The following is a 22,638-nucleotide window of genomic DNA, read 5'->3' as shown; positions in this document are numbered from 1 at the left end:
GACTTAGTCCACAGTTGTGGCCTCACGTGACCTTGTAGAACCCATTCTGATCAAATAACATCATCACTATCAACTTCAGAAAATATCACTTAATGCAAACCAGAGAAGTTGTGTTCACTGAACTTCCTCAGGCTTGAGGTACAGAAGCATCCTTTGTAAAAAAAGATGTCCTTTGAACTTTCTGCTTTAAAATATAATATCTACGGAAATCCAGAGCCCCTCTCTCTCTCACTCTCTCTCTCCCCCTCTGTCCCTCTCCCCTGCTCCCATTCTCTCTCTAAAATAAAAAATAAAATAAATGAACCAGAGACAAGAAATATGATTTGATAATAAATATTAAATACCATACATTAATGAAGTATCATTCTATTTATTGTTCATCATCAAGATTTAAGTATGTCAAATATACTATATCAAACCCAGCTGACAAAAGAGGTTGGGTAATACAGTCATAGCTAATTTTCATGAACTACAATTAAGCGAGAAGTAAAGACGCAGGTATTCCTATTTATATACAGTTACATAAAAAGGGAAGGATCTAAAAACCAGTCCCATGATAATAAGCTTTCCTTTGGTATCCTCATTTTATGAAATAAAGCTGCAGGAGAGTAAGGCTCAGAAACACCATATTTAGACATAGAAGATAAAATGTTATTCACAAAGGAAACTAAAGCCTGCTTTTCCATCTTTGTTAGGAACAACATGCAACTCCTAAATATTTACACTAGTTTTCATTCAGAAAATCCACCGCTCCATATAGGCAACAGTCTTGGAGAGCAGGGTGCCTTATCCACAAGTGCTCAGGAAGTGACTTCTGATTGAGAAGTTAGTGCAATGCCATCATCAGTACTAAAATATAATAACTCAAAGCGTATTTCTTGTTGACAATGTGTCAAAAATACTACTACAAATACAAAAAATACATTATATTATTTTTAAGTTTTTGTCATTCAAGACAAAAATTTTTGTCAATTAACAGGAAATCAGATGTCATATTATTATATATTTCAAACAGCACAAGAAAGCCACGAAACTGGTCATTTAGGAGAATACCGGTTGTTTGTGTTTTTTTTTTTTTTTTTTTAAAGAAAATGAAGAGCAGTATAGACAAATTTCATTTGAACATAATCCCTAATATCTTTTCTTTTTCTTACACTTTCGGAACTTTTGGCTATATTCATTTCCTCTATTATTTTCTGTGCTACTGTCACTGTCACTGGTTTGTTTTTGCCTCTTTCGTTTATTCGTCTGATGAAGGTCAGGTTCGCTGGGCTGTTGGTGAGTCCATTCATAAGAGCTGGGTCCAGCCTCTAGATCTGGAACACAATTTAGGGGAGAAGACATGGCCGTGCTACTGGGAAGCGGTGCTGTCACCTCGTAGTATGGAAGCTGCAGTGCTGGGTTATACGCGTGCCACTGCCATGAAAAAGAAGATAATCTTCTACCAAAACAAGCCCAAACGTTTAAAAAAAGTTAACAGTTACAAATAACTACGAGCAAACTAAACCGCGTGTTAGAAGGACAGTGACTTCAAAACGGCAATGTGGTAGTTTCCTTAAATGGTTAATGTGAAGATTGAAGGTAGTATATGCCTTATTACAATACAGATTAGTGCTGCCTTACAGAAATACAGTACAAGCCACAGATACAGTTTTACATTTTCTAGTAGCTACAATATGAAAATAAAATATTTTGTTTATAATACTGTTTCTAATATTAATAATGTATTTTATTTATCCCAAAATATCCCAAATACTGTCATTTGAACATGTGAATAATATAAGAATTATTAATGAGCTTTTTTACTTTCCCTTTTGCATACCAAGTCTTTAAAATTTGGTGTGCATGTTATACTTATAGCACGTCTCAATTAAGATGCTACATTTGCACAGACAATACTTGATCTGAATTTAGATTATCCAAAATTTACATTTGAAAAAGGAGATTCACATACCCAAGGTTTCAAATATTCTTAAAAATATTCTAATAACTGAGGGCGCCTGAGTGGTTCAGCCGGTTAAGCACCCGACTTCGGCTCAGATCATGATCTCCCGGTTTGTGGGTTCGAGCCCCGCGTCAGGCCCTGTGCTGATGGCTCAGAGCCTGGAGCCTGCTTCGGATTCTGTGTCCCCCTCTCTCTATGCCCTTCCCCTGCTCATGCTCTGACTCTCTCTCCTTCAAAAATAAACATTAAAAAAATTAAAAAAATATTCTAATAACTGAACCGAGTTATCTGTTTTTAAATTTTAATAAAAATTAAAATTAAGTAAAATTAAAAGCTCCTTATTCTCACATGCGGCTAATGGCCATCGTACAATAGAGCATGTTTGTCCACTATTAAGATAGACACTTTCTTGTTTTTAATTCAAGTTTCTAACTACACAAAGTAGATGAAAGATTAATAGAGACAAAATGAACTTGTGTGTGTGAGTGCATCCATGGGTGCGTATGTTTCTCATCTCTACCAACAACATTACATGTAGGAAGAAGGATATTGACAGTTTTGAATGAGAACTGGTTGTTTGTTAGTATCTCACTGTAACTAAGAAAATTTTTTTCCAGAGGTTCAATTCTCGATGTTCCTTATGTTTACAAAATGAAAATGCCTACGTGAAACATCTGAAGCTCACATATATGTTGGGTATTTAAAAAAAAAATCACAACCTGTGAATCACACTACTTGTGTTACAATCCCACATCTGTCACTGACAAGCTGTCTTGGGCCTATTTGTATCCCTCAGTTTTATTAGGCATAAAATGAAGAGTTAAAAGAAAAATATTTTCCTAAGTTCCCCTTTAACTTATTGTGACCATACTTATAATTTCTAGGCTGGAACTACATTTTTGAGAGCCTTTGGAAATAATGCAGTTTACTCTACCAACTGAGAACCTAAATTAAATTAAATTTAAATTTAAATGAGAACTCTCTATTCAAATTTTCCTTGGACCACAGTGCATCCTCACTACCATCTACCCGCTTTGTGCTGACACACTCGCTCAGGTACTAAGTTTGAGACTGAAGATGCCTGTGTTAGAGCCGACCATCACTGGGCAGAAGACAGCCTCTGCCTTCACTCCAGGTTGAGATTTGAGAACCGTAAGTTCCACCGTAGTCTGTATTATATTATACATTGAACCAAAGGCATATCAAACTTACCATTTTCTGAAAGAAAAAATATTCTTGAGGTAAAGTTGCACCATTAATTGGAAAAAACTGCATGGGAAAGGAAGATCTGCCCACAACTTCTTCATTTCTTTGGGAAGGGAAAAGAAAAATTAATGAACAGTTAAAATTCTTACACACAAATGTCCTTTTTTCTAAAAAACAATAAAAAAAATAATAAAAGCTCTTTGTAATTAAAAAACAAAGCTTCCCTAAGACAACTCGATTAAGATTAACTTGAAACATATACATACAAATGATCAGACATTATACTGATAAAATAGTGACCTCATAGTGCCTTATATCTTATTAATTGGTAACATACTGAAATCTAAATATATAGAGTCACAACTGACTTTCTGATAGGAAAATGTTCAATATGTCATATTTGTACAAAGAAAAAGAACACTTAGATATGAAGAGAGCAAAGCTAGTCATTAGTAACCACCAAGAATGCATTTAATTTTCTACAGATATAAAAAGTGAAAGAAATATAGAATTTATCCTCAATTTATTTTGGAAGGTATCTTCACTGTTTAACTATAAAAATTATGCTCTTTCCTAAATGGACTGTTAATGTTACCATCAAGCCATGTTTGCTGATTTCTTTCACACATGAATTAAGATAATAAAAATCCCTAATTCAAGAATAGTCGTGAGCTAAAGTTTCATATGTAAGTGTAATATTTGCTTCTATGAAGATGTTTAATAAATTCCAATGTTAGAACAACTAGCCTTCATTTGCTACTTGCTCCTCAGTATTCCACAATTTTAATGCTAATACGACTAATCCTTAGGAAAGAGATGTGCTGGGAGAAAGGGTAAAACTAATACGGGCATGTTTTTGGGACCTGGGAAGATGGCGGCGTAGGAGGACGCTGGGCTCACCTCCTCCTGCTGATCACTTAGATTCCACCCACATCGGCCTAAATAGCCCAGAAAACCATCAGAAGACTCGCAGAATGGACTCCAGAGCCAAGCATAGACAGAGGCCCACGAAGAGGGTAGGAAGGACAGAGAGGTGGTGCATGCTACACAGACTGGCGGGAGGGAACCAGGGCAGTGGATGGGAAGCCCGCCCAGCAGGGCAGAGCCCAGAGTCTGAATTGCAAAAACAGAGGGGCTGGACTCCATGAGTTCTGACAGCCAGTGGAACTTAACATCTGGAATGTTATAAGTCAAAAGCTCTGCTCTTGGAGAGTGGGGAGGGAGAGAGGATGCCAGGAGAGTTGTTGAGTCCCGGAAGACAGAGCTCAGCTCAGCAGGGGAACAAAGGCACTGGCAAGCGCCCTCTCCCTCTCTCATTCCCCAGCCAAAATTCCAAAGGGAACCAGTTCCCGTCACTGAACTTGCTTGCACCCTGCAAACACCCAACGCTGTGCTTCTGTGGATCCATCCCTCCGACAGGCCTGCCTCCCTCCAGGTGCTGCAGGGCCCCTCCCGCAGGGGACCACCAACGTCAAAGTGAGCTAAGCCTGCCCCTCCTACCCCTGTGCACCTTGCAGATCCACCCCGGCTAATACGCCAGATCCCATGGAAGCAGCACCACAAGCCTGGCAGTGTGCCAAGTAGCCCAGACAGGGGCCACACCACTCCACAGTGAGTCCTGACTCTGGGAGAGGGGAAGATGAGGTACACACCAGTCTGACTGTGGCCCCAGCAGTGGGCTAGGGGCAGACATTGGGTCTGACTGTGGCCCTGCCCAACAACACAAGTTACTCCGAACAGCACAGGAGAAGTGCCTTGCAGTTTGGAGCCACCCACCACAGGGACTACCCAAAACGACAAAATGGAAGAATTATCCTCAAAGAAACTCCAGGAAGTAGTGACAGCTAATGAATTGATCAAAAACAATTTAAGCAATATAAAAGAACAAGAATTTATAATAATAGTCATGAAATTAATCGCTGGGCTTGAAAAACACATACAGGACAGCAGAGAATCTATTGCTACAGAGATCAAAAGACTAAGAAATAGTCATGTGGAGCTAAAAAAATGATATAAATGAGGTGCAAAATAAGATGGAAGTGGCCATAGCATGGATTGAAGAGGCAGAGGAGAGAATAGGTGAATTAGAAGATAAAATTATTGAAAAAGAGGAAGCTGAGAAAAAGAAAGATACAAAAATCCAGGAGTATGAGGGGAGAATTAGAGAACTGAGTGATGCAATCAAATGGAACAATATCCATATCATAGGAATTCCAGAAGAAGAGAGAGAGAAAAGGGCTGAAGGTGTATTTGAACAAATCATAGCTGAGAACTTCCCTGATCTGGGGAAGGAAAAAGGCATTGAAATCCAAGAGGCACAGAGAACTCCCTTCAGACGTAACTTGAATCGATATTCTGCACGACATATCATAGTGAAACTGGCAAAATACAAGAATAAAGAGAAAATTCTGAAAGTAGCTAGGGATAAACAGGCTCTAACTTACAAAGGTAGACACATAAGAATAGTAGCAGACGTATCTACTGAAACTTGGCAGGCCAGAAAGGAATGGCAGGAAATCTTTAATGTGATGAACAGAAAAAATATGCAGCCGAGAATCCTTTATCAAGCAAGTCTGTCATTCAGAATAGGAGAGATAAAGGTTTTCCCAAAGAAACAAACTCTGAAGGAATTCATCACCACTAAACCAGCCCTACAAGATATCCTAAGGGGGAATTCTGTGAGTGAAATGTTGCAAGGACCACAAAGTACCAGAGACATCACTATAAGCATGAAACTACAGACATCATAATGACTCTAAACCCATAACTTTCAATAATAACACTGAATGTAAATGGACTAAATGTTCCAACCAAAAGACACAGGGTATAAGAATGGATAAAAAAACAAGACCCATCTATTTGCTGTCTACAAGAGACTCATTTTAGACCTGAGGACACCTTCAGATTGAAAGTGAGGAGATGCAGAACTATCATGCTACTGGAAGTCAAAGGAAAGCTGGAATAGCCATACTTATATCAGACAAACTAGACTTTAAATTTCAGGCTGTAACAAGAAATGAAGAAGGGTATTATATAATAATTACAGGGTCTATCCATCATGAAGAGCTAACAATTATAAAGGTCTATGCACCGAATATGGGAGCCCCCAAATATATAAAACCATTAATCACAAACATAATCGATCTTATTGATAAGAATGTGGTAATTTCAGGGGCTTTTAATACCCCACTTACAACAATGGATAGATCATCTAGACACAGGATCAATAAAGAAACAAGGGCCCTGAATGATACAGTGGACCAGATGGACTTGACAGATATATTTAGATATATCTGCATCCCAAAGCAACAGAATATACTTTCTTCTTGAGTGCACATGGAACATTCTCCAAGATAGATCACATATTGGGTCACAAAACAGCCCTTCATAAGTACAAAAGAATTGAGATCATACCATGCACACTTTCAGACCACAATGCTATGAAACTTGAAATCAGCCACAGGAAAAAGTCTGGAAAACCTCCAAAAGCATGGAGGTTAAAGAACACCCTACCAAAGAATGAATGGCTTAACCAATGGAATCAGATGAAAATACAACAATCCAAACACTTTGGGATGCAGCGAAGGCAGTCCTGAGATGAAAATACATTGCAATCCAGGCCTATCTCAAGAAACAAGAAAAATCCCAAATACAAAATCTAACAGCACACCTAAAGGAAACAGAAGCAGAACAGCAAAGATACCCCAAACCCAGCAGAAGAAAATAAATAATAAAGATCAGAGCAGAAATAAACAATATAGAATCTAAAAAGCTGTAGAGCAGATCAATGAAACCAAGAGTTGGTTTTTTGAAAAAATAAACAAAATTGATAAACCTCTAGCCAGGCTTCTCAAAAAGAAAAGGGAGATGACCCAAAAAGATAGAATCACGAATGACAATGGAATTATTACAACTAATCTGTCAGAAATACAAGCAATTATCAGGAAATACTATAAAAAATTATATGCCAACAAATTCGACAACCTGGAAGAAATGTACAAATTCTTAAGCACCCACACACTTCCAAAACTCAAACAAGAAGAAATAGAAAACTTGAACAGACCCATAACCAGCAAAGAAATTGAATCAGTTATCAAAAATCTCCCAACAAATAAGAGTCCAGGACCAGATGGCTTCCCTGGGGAATTCTACCAGACATTTAAAGCAGAGATAATACCTATCCTCCTCAAGCTGTTCCAAAAAATAGAAAGGGAAGGAAAACATCCAGACTCATTCTATGAAGCCAGCATTACTCTGATCCCCAAACAAGATAGAGACCCAGCAAAAAAGAGAACTACAGGCCAATATCCCTGATTAATATGGATGCAAAAATTCTCAATAAGATACTAGCAAATCGAATTCAACAGCGTATAAAAAGAATTATTCACCATGATCAAGTGGGATTCATTCTTGGGCTGCAGGACTGGCTCAACATTCGCAAATCATCAATGTGATACATAACATTAATAAAAGAAAACATAAGAACCATATGATCCTGTCAATTGATGCAGAAAAAGCATTTGACAAAATTCAGCATCCTTTCTTAATAAAAACCCTTGAGAAAGTTGAGATAGAAGGAACATACTTAAACATCATAAAAGCCATTTATGAAAAGCCCACAGCTAATATCATCCTCAATAGGGAAAAACTGAGAGCTTTCTCCCTGAGATCAGGAACACGACAGGGATGTCCACTCTCACTGCTATTGTTTAACATAGTGTTGGAAGTTCTAGTGTCAGCAATCATACAACAAAAGGAAATCAAAGGCATCAAAATTGGCAAAGATGAAGTCAAGCTTTCACTTGTTGCAGATGACATGATATTATACATGAAAAACCAGATAGACTCTACAAAAGTTTGCTAGAACTGATACATGAATTCAGCAAAGTCACAGGATACAAATTTAATGTACAGAAATCAGTTGCATTCTTATACACTAATAATGAAGCAACAGAAAGACAAATAAAGAAACTGATCCCATTCCCAATTGCACCAAGAAGCATAAACTACCTAGGAATAAACCTAACTAAAGATGTAAAAGATCTGTATGCTGAAAACTATAGACAGCTTACGAAGGAAATTGAAGAAGATAACAAAGAAATGGGAAAACATTCCATACTCATGGATTGGAAGAATAAATATTGTTAAAATGTCAATACTACTGAAAGCAATCTACACATTCAATTCAATCCCAATCAAAACTGCACCAGCATTCTTCTCAAAGCTAGAACAAGCAATCCTAAAATTTGTATGGAACCACAAAAGACCCCGAATAGCCAAAGTAATTTTGAAGAAGAAGACCAAAGCACGAGGCATCACAATCCCAGACTTTAGCCTCTACTACAAAGCTGTAATCATCAAGACAGCATGGTATTGGCACAAAACAGACACACTGACCAATGGAATAGAATAGAAACCCCAGAATTGGATACACAAATTTATGGCCAACTAATTTTTGACAAAGCAGGAAAGGATATCCAATGGAAGAAAGACAGTATCTTTAACAAATGGTGCTGGGAGAACTGGACAGCAACATGCAGAAGAATGAAACTAGACCACTTTCTTACACAATTCACAAAAAATAAACTCAAAATGGATGAAGGACCTGAATGTGACACAGAAAACCATCAAAAGCCTAGAGGAGAAAGCAGGAAAAACCTCTCTGACCTCAGCTGCAGCAATTTCTTACTTGACACATCTCCAAAGGCAAGGGAATTAAAAGCAAAAATGAACTATTGGGACCTCATCAAGATAAAAAGCTTCTGCACTGCAAAGGAAACAATCAACAAAACTAAAAGGCAACTGATGGAATGGGAAAAGATATTTGCAAATGACATATCAGACAAAGGGCTAGTATCCAAAATCTATAAATAACTCACCAAACTCCACACCTGAAAAACAAATAATCCAGTGAAGAAATGGGCAGAAGACATGAGCAGACATTTCTCTAAAGATTTCCAGATGGCCAACAGGCACATGAAAAGATGCTCAACGTCGCTCCTCATCAAGGAAATACAAATCAAAACCACATTCAGATACCACCTCACGTCAGTCAGAGTGGCTGAAACGAACAAATCAGGAGACTATAGATGCTGGAGAGGATGTGGAGAAACGGGAACCATCTTGTACTGTTGGTGGGAATGCAAACTGGTACAGCCGCTCTGGAAAACAGTGTGGAAGTTCCTCAAAAAATTAACAATAGGTCTACCCTATGACCCAGCAATAGCACTGCTAGGAATTTACCCAAGGGATACAGGAGTGCTGATGCATAGGGAGACTTGTACCCCAATGTTTATAGCAGCACTTTCAACAATAGCCAAATTATGGAAAGAGCCTAAATGTCCATCAACTGATGAATGGATAAAGAAATTGTGGTTTATATACACAATGGAATACTACTTGGCAATGAGAAAGAATGAAATATGGCCTTTTGTAGCAACGTGAATGGAACTGGAGAGTGTTATGGTAAGTGAAATAAGTCATACAGAGAAAGACAGATACCATATGTTTTCACTCTTATGTGGATTCTGAGAAACTTAACAGAAGACCATGGGGGAGGGGAAGGGAAAAAAAAAGTTAGAGAGGGAAGGAGCCAAACCATAAGAGACTCTTAAAAACTGAGAATAAAGTGAGGTTGATGGGGGATAGGAGGGAGGGGAGAGTGGATGATGGGCATTGAGGAGGGCACCTGTTGGGATGAGCACTGGGTGTCATATGGAAACCAATTTGACAATAAATTTCATATTAAAAAAACTAACACAGGCAGGTAAAGGCAAAAATGAGGACAGGTGAATGACAGGAAGCAGTTAGGTGGATAGGCGGAGATCCCATTTATAAGCGGTGACAGTACTGCAAAAACCAGAGGAAGAGTAAATTTCATTAAGGAAGGAATTAGACAGCTGTCAGTTATAAAAGAGGAAGTGTATGGGAAGTAAGGATGTGAAGGATGAAGGATTTTTCGGGGGGGGGGGAAATATAATAGCCTGATTTGGAGACAAGGTGCAAAGACCAGAACATGTGTATAGAACAAGCGATAGTAAAGAAACAAATGGAAAGTGCAATGAAATTCTAGAGTAGGGAAGATATGACCTCAGTAGCAGAAATAGTGAAATTAGCACCATCATGAAAGCAATTACAGATTCTCTAAAACCACGATCCTTCCTATGTGAGTATCTGGGCATGCACAGTTGTCTACATAGAAGAATTGCATGTAAATTGGGAAGGGTTATGAGCTAAACTGTCACCTCAAATTTATTATTTTGAAATCCTAACCCCCTAAACCTCAGAATGCGACCTTATTTGGAAATAGGATTGTTGCAGATATAATCAGGAGGAGGTCATACTAGAGTAGCATGAGCTGCTGATCCAATAGGACTGGTGTCTTTATTTTTTTATTTTTATTTTTTTTATGTTTATTTTTTTTTTTTTGAGAGAGAGACTGAGAGACTGGGGGGAGGGGGAGGCAGAGAGAAGGAGAGACAGCATCCCAAGCAGCCTCTGTGCTATCATGTGCAGACACTGATGCGGGGCTCAAGTTCATGAACTGTAAGATCATGACCTGAGCTGAGATCAAGAGTTGGACGCTTAACTGACTGAGCCACCCAGATGTCCCAGGACTGGTATCTTTATAAAAGGGGGAAATTTAGAGATGGGTGCACACAGGGAAAACACCATATGAAGATGAAAGCAGAGATAGAGGTGATGGGTCTATAAGCTAAGGAATATCAAATATTGCCAAATAACCAGGAGATGCTAAGGGAGAGACACAGAACAGACTCTTTCTCACAGCCCTCAGAAGGAACTAACTCTTTGGGCACGTTGATCTTGGGCTCCTAGCCTTCAGAACTGTGAGACAAAATATTTCTGTTGTTTAAATACCTGTTTGTGGTACTTTGTTATGACAGCTTTAACAAACTAATACAGGAACTATTTATTAAAAACAGAAGGTATGAGAGGCAATCAATAGAAGCACAAAAACCCTTTGCCAAGAAAGACCAGTGAAAGACGAAGGGTTTGACATGTACACCACTTTTCTCTGGACATTACTATAACCTATTCTCATTCTTCCTTTATAATATAATAAATAACTAGAAGATAAGGTACTACTACCGGTGAAGTGTAGTATTATGGAATATACTTATAATTCTGATTTTCTACCCTAGAATTTGTGATGAGTTAGTTTGTCAAACGTAAGTACAGAATACAAGGGTTATGTTAACATCTTATAAGGTTTGTCTTGTCTTTCTACCTCTGTTCAAATCGTAGCAATAACTTGTTCCTTCCTAATTCCTGAGAAAAAAGAGGTATAGTTTACCACGAGAAGAGGGGAAACTCTCATATTAAATATATAGCTCAATTCAGGAGTCTATAGCACTTCCCCTACCAACACAGTTAATTACTCTCTCCTTTTTGGTAACACTGGCTGAAAGTATTCACTGAATACTTGCTATGTGTCCAGTATTTTAAATACATTGCATTTATTACAAAATTTGATTCTCATAATAATCTTTGAGGTATTATCTTTGTTTTTTTTAAGTTTATTTATTTATTTTGAGAGAGAGAGAGAGAGGGAGAGAATGAGCAGGGGAGGGGCAGAGAGAGAGTGAGAGAGAGAATCCCAAGTAGGTTCCGCACTGTCAGTGCAGAGCCCGACACGGGGCTCAAACTCATGAACCGTGAGATCATGACCTGACCTGAAACCAAGAGTTGGATGCTTAACTGAGTCACCTATGCGCCCCTTATCCTCATTTTAAAGACAGGTTATGGTGTGGTGAAATAACCTGTCCAAGGTCATAACATTAAAACAGTGGTAAAAGCAGAATTCAAATTCAGGCAATTTGATGTCAGTACCTACTTTTTAACTTCTAATGTCCCTGATACAGAAATGCTGGGAAGAAAGATGATGTGAAGCACACTGTGTTTTATTTGGGATGAAATAGTTTTACTACAGATAAGCCTGTGTAATTGTCAGTCCTAAGAGGCACTGTCTTATGCCTCAGAGGGACAGGAGTTTCGGCTACAGCTAGTTTACTTGAGAATATTCGGTTCTGCTGCAGAAGGCAAAAACAAATACGATGGATGAAATGCTTGTAATAGACTCTAAGTAAGCTGGCGGTTTATGGAACAGTGATGAAGCTGGGTTAGAGATAGAATAAGCAAATCACTTGGGAGATAAAGGCAGAATTTATAATATATATTAAATATAGATAGGAAATAAGTTAGTATCCTGCCAGACATGCTATAGATAGATTCAACAGAATATAGGATGGAATAAGTAAGAACGTTACTTATGGACAAAAAGGGAAAGAAACACCATGTCCTCATCATGTCACCCCTGGGCTAACAATAATGTTGCTTCTCTTATCTTTGCTCTGCCTCAGAAACTCAGATAAAACCTGGGGGCATCTAGCAGACTAACCAACAAGTTACTTGTGTGGCCAGGTGTATTTGCCCCTGACCCTCTTTGAGAAGGAAAATTCTGGGAATATTCCATCTGAATGGATATCCTTATTGAACTTCAACTCTAGTTCTCAGAAGCATGCTAGCAGTGAGGAAAGCTGATGCAGCAGAGCGAAAAACGGTGCATGAATATTAGTGTAACCAGAACGCGGTACGCTGGTCCTTCGGCCCACTTGTACCCACTGCTTAAGTGTGCTAACCTATCCAGTATCTTTCCTGTTGCTTTTCACTGTGTCTTTTAAGTTGGTTTAATAAACAGTGTGACTCAAACATCTTAATTCAGTTTGAGAGTCCTTCTGTTCCATGACCTCTGGGATAGCTTGCCTGACAATGTCCTTAGAGGCTAACGTTGCATCGAAAAATCAGCCAATGCAAAATTTTAGAATATTTGGAAAATTACAATAGGGAAGTTCTAAAAAGTAGTAAAATAAATAACAGAATGGCTTAATGGCAGAAGGCTTTATTTCAAGACTAGCCACTACCACTTTTTCATCTTCATGACCTTAAAAATTAGTTAACATTTGCATTTCAATTTATTCAAATATAAAATATGGATAATGGTATCTCTGTGATCATCACAATGACACCTTGGATGCTTAAGTAATTTAACAACTATGACAGGCACAAGGTAAACCATAAAGAACACTAGAAACATAAATCTCTCCCACCTACTGATGAAAATATTAAAGCCCCACTTTAAATGAAAATATTTTGTCACTTTTCATGGTTTCAGAAAAAAAGTGAATTGCTTAATTTTATCCTATGTCTAAATAGTAAGGTTTTACAATAGTCCAGTATATATAAAAACTACTGCTGGTATAAGAACACATTTATTTGCTTTACCTTTTTGAAAAAAAATATTTTTAATTACCTGTAGCTGTGTGAATTTATCTTAACACAGCTCTCGAAACTTTGGTTGGCTGGTTCAGAAGAGCGAGAGCTCCCTATGGAAGAAATAGAACAACTGATTACTTAATGGTACATTTTTTTTTTTTTTTGAGTTCTAACATTAAGCCATACAGAAACTCGAAACCTGAAAGGATTTAGCACTGGTTAAAATTCCTTAATCATATAATTAAGATACCCAAATATATCTTTGATCTCCCAAGTAATATTTATAAATTATTTACATCACTGCAAATGAATGAATTACAACCAAGATTTGTCCAAAGTAATGGCTGTACAGAAAAATGATACTGATATGGGACCATAAGGTCCCTGATGTTGTATTGTTCTACATGCCTGTAGACTAACAATGGCAAACATTTGTGTTATTTGCATCCTTTGTAGAATGCATGAGTTCCCCAACCTGCACTGGCAAAAGCGGATGCAACCTTAGGATGCTGAGCAGCTGGCTGGGATGTGTCAGAACATACTATGTCGTGGCCCGTTTTACCAGTCCTTGTGAGTTAACCGGAAAGTACTTGAGAGCATTATACAGCTAATTAGCTTTGAGAAAACATTAACAAGATAAATAAAAGAAAGAAACACAAGGAGAAACCCTTTTCCTTTGCAATGAGGTATTGTTTTCTTATTCTTATTCATTTTTAGTATAATGAGAGGAATAAAAAACAAACAAGGAATGCATCAATATCCTTGAATAATCTGGGGAGGGAGGGAACATAAGCATCCCAAGCCCTGCACCATGAGCATAAGCATCGCCTCTATCAGTCCCTCAAAACATGAAAGAGGTAGAGCAGCAGCACAGTGTTCCCTGGTATTTAACCAGTTGTTGGGGGGTATGCAGGAGAAGGCATTTGAGGTCATTCATGTCAGGAAGCTTTCCTCCAGTTACTGAGGGTCACTCTGCAGCCACTTTCAGCCAGCTGCTCTTGCAGGGACTTTGATCCAGGGCAATATGTACAGCATGGTTTTCCCAGAAGAATGACTAAGACACTCACTATACCTTCCAAATAGTAGGTATTTGATACCATACATTAGCACTGACGAGAAGATTAGCAAATAGCCTTGCTGTATAAAGGCCAGAGCTGTGTGTCCGCAGTTCATTTAGATTTGCTTAATTTAAAACAGCAAATGGCAATATCGTAGCTACCTTCTGGCTGGTACTAAGAACATTTTAAATTTTCATATAGAAAAAAGTGCTATAGAGTTGGCAATACTAATTAGTCATATAACATTTTCAATGTCCACATGTATTTTGAGAAAATTTAACAGAGACCACAAGGGCCCTATACATCATATAGAACACACAATATTTACACCTCTGAGAACAACACCATCAACAAAACACACTTGGAAGATTCATCGATGGCAAGACCTACCAAATCGATACTGTACATTAATTGGTCTTCCATATAAACGAATTCCATTCAGCAAAGCTATGGCATAAGACACTGATTCAGGGTGTTTAAAGCAGACAAATCCAAAAGACTTCGGCTTTCCTTCTCTGTCTTTGCATATAGTCACTTTGGTTAATGGCCCAGCCTATAAGAAACTTAAAAATTATTTTCTCATAAATCTAAAGATTTTTTTTACATTCAGATAAATCAAGTATATTCAACTTCAAAGTTAAAAAAATTTGTTAGCAATAATAGCTTTATGTAGTTCTGCAAATATACATTTTACTAACAGTAATATTTCATCACACTTTCTGGTATTTTTTGGCTGATCAAGGAAACATTTGTAGTATTAGGAACAGAAAACCCTCTGTTAGGCTTAACAAAACAATGTAGAGAGCATTTAAATCTAAGAATGAAATACTACTTTTCTCCATACATATTAACTGTGTAAACTCAAAATAAATTGAAATCACCAACCTAATGTTATTTGAGTGATCCTAAAAAAAGTGTTAATACTGTATTGAGGCCTAATTTCTTTTGTCAAGATTAAACATTTTTACAAGAGAAACTAAATTTATCATGTGTTTTGATCTAATAATCCTATTTGGTAAATATTTCCAAAGAAAAAAAAGTTTTAATATCTTTAAAACTTTTAAGTAGGTGCACTATTTATATGAGTGAAAAATTAGAAAGATTCCAAATCCAACAATGGGTGAATATTATTCCATTGTGTATTGCTAAAGTGGGATAAAATAAATTTAAAATATTCAGATTGTATTTACAGTAAAACCTATAATTAGAAAACAGAGTTAAAAAGTAGAAGCAAATATTATAAAAAAGTGTTAATTAAAACTAAAAACTTACATCTCCCCCATTATAAGTGTTATAGGTAGTACCCACAAAGACTTATAAACAAGATTTAATGGCAAATGGCTCATACTTTTTAATTGTATATTAATGATTGATTACTTTTCTCTGTAGAGTTGGATAAATAAACTGCCTTTAAAGAAAAATGTTAACTATTATCTTTAAAATTATACTATATTTTAAGATTCAGTCTTTCTTTTTTTTCATTTTCTGCTTTCCCAGGGACTAGCTCATCCTTCCCTATGACTTCAAAGACCATTTCACCAACAAATCTATTTGTTATACTCATGACTCTTAGAGACCTCTGTGTGACTGTACTTCAGACTCAACACATTTGAAACTGCATTCATTATCTTTCTCCCCCACATCTTTACTTCAGTATTTCTTAGTCAAAAGTACAAAAATATTAAACCTGATTTTCTCACATCAAAGGATAATGAGAAATTAAAAAAAAAAACTAGTAAAAGGATAAATACACAGTAATAAAATAAAATCAATTTTAATCAGTATTGTTCTTCTACAGATAGTAAATATATAAAATCACAAATGAACAGAATATGCTTAAATGCTTTGAATTTCACAAATTCAAAGATATACCAAAGCATTTTTAAAGATAAATTTCAACAAGATTTGCTCATAGCAACAATCCCATCACCTTTCAATCTTTTTAAAGACTAAGGTTATGTGTTTTAAAAAGCCTTTTTACTCACTTTAGCAAATCCTTCCAGAATACAGAAGGACCAAGGCAAAAATAAAAATATATGCTTGGTTGCCTGATCTCTAATGGTGAAATTATAAAAAATGAGAAAATTTTATATATTTGTATATAATTTATATATTACATTATAATATATATATACATATACATACATATACATATATATATACACATATATATATACATATACATACATACATATATATATATATATATATATATATATATATATATATATACACATATATATGTATATAAATAGATGGATCCAGGCCCTGCTGACTAGAAATAATGTAAGTGCATGGGGCCTTCATGATTATCCCCAACCCCTTTACCAGCTCCCCGCCTTCTTTTTGGAAGCTCATCATTAAAGAAGCCTTCACGGGAAAACAACTATAAGGCTTCTTTCTGTTTTCCTTCCTTTCTTCCTTCCTCCTTCCCTCCCTCCCTTTCTTTCTTTTTTTTTCCTTTTTTGTCTTAAAATTTTTTTTTCTTTTAGTTAGAGTCATAAGTTTCAAATGATATTTGGGGAAAAAACTATAGGAAACTATCAGAACAGATTAAAAAAGGCCAGTTTTTTAAACTTTTTAAACTTAAGTATCTTTTTAAGAGGGCATATTAGAATAAGCATAAAAGTCTTAAAATAAACAATATTTTTCAAATAATAACAAGTTTTATGTTCCTGGGGTGGGGAGGGAATTCTGTCTACCAAATTGTGTATATCTATAATTAGCAGTAGACAGACACAAAGTTAGGGCTTTTCAGAAACTATATCAAGAACCCTTTTCACCACCGGTACTCATACTTAGTCCTAGAAATTTAGTTTTGTTACAGTCTCCCTTGGAACTTGCCCTTATTAGGATAGAGAGAAGTCATTCTTTCTTGATTTCTCTTGATGTTAGTAGTAATACTATCAGTAGTAGCAGTAGTTTGCAGCAGCAAACGCTTAAAAGTGCCAGGCTCAATTCTAACTGTTTTACCTGGATTAATTTATTTAACCTTCACACCACATCATACTGTAGATGCTATTACTACCATTTGACATTTAAGGAAACTGAAGTACTGAGATATTCATTTACTTGCCCAGTGTCACTTTGCTGACATCAGAGTCAAACAGCTACGCTATATTACATATCCCCCTCTTTTGTAGATTATCTTAAATCAAAAATTTAAAATTTTCCCTTTTAGAAAAACCAAGGCCTATCTCTTAAATTTGTATGCTCAGCATCTTACTTTGTGTTTGCCATGTAATTTTTGTAACATTAAACAGTTAGATAGGGGCGCCTGGGTGGCTTGGTCGGTTAAACGTCGGACTTCGGCTCAGGTCATGATCTCACGGTTCCTGAGTTCGAGCCCCGCGTTGGGCTCTGTGCTGACAGCTCAGAGCCTGGGGTCTGTTTCGGATTCTGTGTCTCCCTCTCTCTCTGACCCTCCCCCATTCATGCTCTGTCTCTCTCTGTCTCAAAAATAAATAAATGTTGAAGAGTTAGATAAATGGCTGGATGAAGATATCTCTTTAGCAAGTGACACCTACATGTATATAATAGGTGAGTGTTTAGAGGAGACAGAGGAGGCTTACTCATGGAAGTCCTAGGTCTCAAAAAGTTTCCAGAAAGTCCTCTTGGTATGAAATACAGGGAGCTTCCCAAGGAATCAATTGGTCAGCTATGATGCGGCTGTCCAAATCACTAAATTTCATTTACCATACTGGAGTAAAAATACCCTCCATATAAAAGGGCTTGGGGGCATAAGTAATGTATTGGGCAACATTTTAAAATCTATACCTCTCATTTCGCTGGATGTAAGGCGTGAGGGTGCTTATTGCCTGAAGGAAGGCAGTGACAGGGCTGTTTTCTGTTTTGCCCAAGATACTCAAGGCCCAGGCAGTTTCTGGGAAGCCCTCACTCAGGGCTGGGCGCTGGGGGGAGCCAAGTCACCCCCTACCCGCAGAACTGTACAGTGGGGACGGCGATAGGACGCACATTATATCACTTCAATGCCAGCTGCTCACGTGGGGACAGGTGCGCCCAAACGGAACTAAACTATAAACCTAGGCTGAGGATGGGGCAGGAAGGGGGCCGGGCACCGGGTGGTCCAGGTGTGCCCCGCCCCTCGGGCTGCGCTTCCGGCTTGACGCTCCCCGCCCCTCCGCCGCCCCCCGCAGACGGTACCTGAAGGAACAGCTCGTAAAGAATCTCTTCCCGTACTCGGGCCTCTAAATTCCCCACAAACACCGTCCTGTCGGCCTCCTCTTGAGCAGGGAACATCCCTCCGGTCTCCGGCCGAGGATAGAGGAGGCACCCAGACCCCGCCCCCTCTCGCCGTGTTACTGCGCCTCTCGGACTAGGGGAGTCGCGCGGACGACGGGAGCGCGCGCGCCAGGGGCGGAGCGAGGTAGGGGCTACGCCCCCCGGCGCCCCGCGGGGCCGCCCACCATGCAGCTCCAACGCCCTGGATCCGGCCGGGACCGAGGGGGTGTGAGTGAGAATAAAAAAGATTACTGTGTTCGCGGCTTGCCCCTCTTGCTTGTGGAGTGCACTCCATTTTCTTGGGCACACCGTTATTAATTGACTTCGGATTTATTCAATAAAAATTTTCAATAAAATGTGTGTAGAGAGGCTTTTAAGACGTACTAGCCGCTGTACAGTCGCTCCTAGGCTAATGGGGCTAAGATATGTTTCCAAAGAGTAAATGTATAAATCACTAGGATTTTGAATGTATATTCTGTACAAAATACTTTTTGAAAGAATAAATTCATGCATGCATGTCAATGGGTGTGGAATACAATGGAGTGCTAGAATTAAAGTTTATTTACCTAGGAAGCGCACCCTAGAGAAGTCTTTGAAAATGGGCATAGACGTTTTAGGTGGACTCCAGAAGACATTTCTCAGGCCAGAAGGCATGAGAAAACATCCTATACCTAGGAACACTAGAAAGAGTATAGCAGGTTTTGTGACTGAAGCCAGAATTCTTGAGGATGGCTGCAGGGCGCTTGTAGCGGGATCCAATGTTTGTATACAGTGACCAGGGTGAAGAATTCATTCTTTTTTGAGGAGGGTTAGAAAAAAAAAAAAAAAAAAAAGAAGAAGAAGGAAGGTAATTAAAGGGGGAAGAGAACCTACTCAGAATGTCAATAGATTAATAAATCAACTGACAGCTATTAACTTGGTTTCCTTTTGAAGAATCCATGTCTCCAAAAGACCCTGAAATTATCCTGTAAATAAACAAGTAATCAGGACATCATTTGGCCTTTAGTTAGGAGTGGTGATAATTCATTTTGCATTGCACGCATTTACTTAGTTGGTGGACAAAAATGCCCTTCTTTTCTAATGAAAAGGAACACATCTTTGGAAACCTTATTTCTAATTGAAATGTGACATTATTTAATTTTATGATTTTATATAAGTAATTTCACTTTTAGGAATTCAAATTCTATTTCTTAAGGAATGTATTGAGCTAATGTAATTACAGTACTTCATTTAATATTTTCCTATAAAATAAATACAACATAATGTGTCAGTAACTTCAGCAGTCACCTTCTGTTGATATATCATAAGTATACAGGTCCTGTCTCCATTTTTCCTTTCCTCTGCCATCAACATTATTGTGGTAGGGTAGGAAGGGGTTAAAGAAACTAGCACATTGTAGTTATATAACAAATATGTATTGATCAAATGAATGGATACCTGAAGATTTCTATTATGTATAATTCTATTGATTTTTAAAATTCATTTATCTCATAAATCTTATCCAAATGAACATATTTTTCATTTCCCCTCAGTCACACTGATCTGGGAGCTGTTATCTTCAGGTTTCATTGTAAAATTTGCAGTGCCCATGTATATGATTGTGAATGATACAAAACTTTAGCTGTATTTACAAATAGTTAATGATCATGTTGTCTTGCTATATTGAGGTTTGCATCATAGTTTTGAGGTTTGCATCATAGTTTTTTTTTCTTTTTTTAGAAATGTGTATGGTTTTCATGTTCTTATCAATCCTCTTTTCTTTTGGCAGGACTAAATTTATGGTGCTTGTATTTCTATGGTACTTTTTTTACTGTTATAAGCTCTGGGGTGCCTGGGTGGCTCAGTTGGTTAAGTGTCTGACTCCTGATTTCTGCTCAGGTCATGATTGAGCCCCATATCATAGGCTCCGGCTTCTCTTTCTCTCTCTCTCTCTCTCTCTCTCTCTCTCTCTCTCTCTCTCTCTCTCTCCCTCTACCCCTCCCCTGCTTGCTTGTATGGGTGTGCTCTCTCTTTGTCAAAATATATAAGCATTAAAAAAATTAATGTTATGAGCTTTGAAAGCTCGTGCGGTTAACTGTTCAGAATTTGACCTTAATATATATCATTTTTCTAATGTAAGCTTACTGTATTTCCTAGCTTCTGTTGAATGAACACGTAGTAATAAACCTAGCAGTAGCTAAAAAATAATTCACTTATTTTTAATGTTTACTTATTTTTTGAGAGAGAGAGAGTGAGCGCGGGGGAGGGGCAGAGAGCAAGGGGGACCCAGGATCTGAAGTGGGCTCTGCTGACAGCAGCTAGCCTGACTCAGAGCCCAAACCCATGAACCATGAGATCATGACCCGAGCCAAAACCAAGAGTCAGCTGCTTAACCAACTGATCCACCCAGTTGCCTCAAAAAGCCACCTTCTTAATGGATTTAAAAAACTTCACTTTTTGCTTTTGCTTGGTTTAATTTTTTTTTTTTTTTTGAGAGAGGGAGAGAGAGAGAGAGAGAGAGCGCGAATACAAGTGGAAGAGGGTAGTGGGAGAGGGAGAGAAAGTGAGTTCATGACCTAAGCCAAAGTGGGACACTCAACTGGTGCCCCCAAATATAATTCACTTTATTCTCAGCATTTCCTGGACCATTAGCCGAATATAAGTTTCAATGTGTTAAGTGCATGGTACACTATAAAGAATTGGCCTTTCTTAACTCCTATCAGGATGTTTTATACCCCTAACTTTATGTATTCAAAAATGAAAACGTTTATATATAATAATATATGTAAAACTATAAGCTATGTATATAAATAAATAAGTGTATCGATTTACCTATCTATCTAAAACTAGAGCTTCTTTCTTCCCTTCTTTGCCCAACTGACTCTTACTCTCTTTGGCAGTTCAGCCCAGGCAGCATGTCCTGAAGGTCTTCCCTGAAGTCTGCACTCTAGATTAGCTGGTGGTCCTGCTGTGTGGTGCCATACTTTCATAGATACGCCTTTTTCAAGCCCTTCTCACTGTGAATTGCTATAAGGTAAATAAATATATTTCAGTACTTAGGACAATCCCTGACATATCTGTGGATATATCATAAATAATTGTTGATAAAGTACAGTTTGAATAAACAAATGTCTCTACTTTGTATGTTCGACAACTACATTATACCTGGAAATTAGTAGATGCTTAGTAAAAGTTGGATAAATGAATGAATGAAAGGAGAAACTTGATAAATTAGTATTAAGGGACTCTAGTTAGTGGATGCTTTTTCTAAAATTGACCTCACTTTTGACTTCACTTATTTCCTACCTTCATTTTTTATTTATTCTGATTTTCTTAACTGTATCTGTCCCAAGCTTTTTTGCTTGTTTTACTTGTATTAGATACTTATTGTAAAGAAATATTTTTAATGTTTAAAGAAATAAATAAGAAAGTAAAAATCATCAATAAGTCTACCATGCAGACATAAACATTTTGGAGGAAAACCTTCCTTAGTTTGAAATATGCATGTGCATATACATATACATATATACATAAAACATTTTAGGAAAATAAATCTTACTATACATACTGTTTTGTAGCTTACCTTTTCTCCCCTTGTGCTATGTAACGGAGACTTTCTTTACCAATAAATAGTGATTTATACACATCATTAGTTTTAATCTACTGTATGTATCCATAGACTAATCCCCCACTATTAGACATTTACATTGTTTCCATTTTTTTTGCCATTAAAAAAATACTGATATTAACATCCTTGCTCATATGCCTTTGTGCACATACGTTAGTAAAAAATTTATGTAGGAAAATATCTTGGATGTTTAATTGCTGAATCAAAGGGTAATAACTATTAAGCATTTTGACACATATTGCTAAATTATACAAAAGATTGTGCCAAAATATATTCTGATAAACAAT

General features: G+C 37.4%; 2 protein-coding genes across 9 annotated transcripts in view; one reads left to right on the top strand and one right to left on the bottom strand.

The window, feature by feature from the left end:
* Nucleotides 1-354: 354 nt before the first annotated feature.
* Nucleotides 355-18,854, bottom strand: RBM11 (RNA binding motif protein 11). Its single transcript, XM_047873976.1, has 5 exons — nt 18,667-18,854; nt 14,893-15,055; nt 13,482-13,554; nt 3,158-3,254; nt 355-1,416 (listed from the first exon to the last, which is right to left on the bottom strand). Exons 1-5 carry the CDS (start codon nt 18,760-18,762, stop codon nt 1,132-1,134), a joined length of 714 nt encoding a protein of 237 aa, XP_047729932.1. The 5' UTR covers nt 18,763-18,854; the 3' UTR covers nt 355-1,131.
* Nucleotides 18,796-22,638, top strand: part of LIPI (lipase I) — a 79,926-nt gene continuing 76,083 nt past the window's right edge. For 7 of the 8 annotated variants that reach the window (XR_007155445.1, XM_047873968.1, XM_047873974.1 and 4 more), the window contains exons 1-2: nt 18,901-18,972; nt 21,624-21,757. The gene's annotated coding sequence lies outside the window, so the exon portion shown is untranslated. The other variant, XM_047873969.1, reaches the window with a different exon arrangement.

This window comes from Prionailurus viverrinus, chromosome C2 (genome assembly GCF_022837055.1).
Source record: "Prionailurus viverrinus isolate Anna chromosome C2, UM_Priviv_1.0, whole genome shotgun sequence".
Classification (NCBI taxonomy): Eukaryota; Metazoa; Chordata; class Mammalia; order Carnivora; family Felidae; genus Prionailurus; species Prionailurus viverrinus.
This window is presented reverse-complemented; position numbering and strand designations above follow the sequence as displayed.

Bases quoted from the DNA above. Each gene is read 5' to 3' on its own strand.
- RBM11 (XM_047873976.1), bottom strand. From the start codon at position 18,762: ATGTTCCCTGCTCAAGAGGAGGCCGACAGGACGGTGTTTGTGGGGAAT. The intron at 15,056-18,666 runs GTACCGTCTGCG...AGTTTCTTATAG, and splicing joins TTTACGAGCTGTTCCTTCAG to GCTGGGCCATTAACCAAAGT. The intron at 13,555-14,892 runs GTAGGTCTTGCC...TTTCTTCCATAG, and splicing joins TAATGTACAGTATCGATTTG to GGAGCTCTCGCTCTTCTGAA.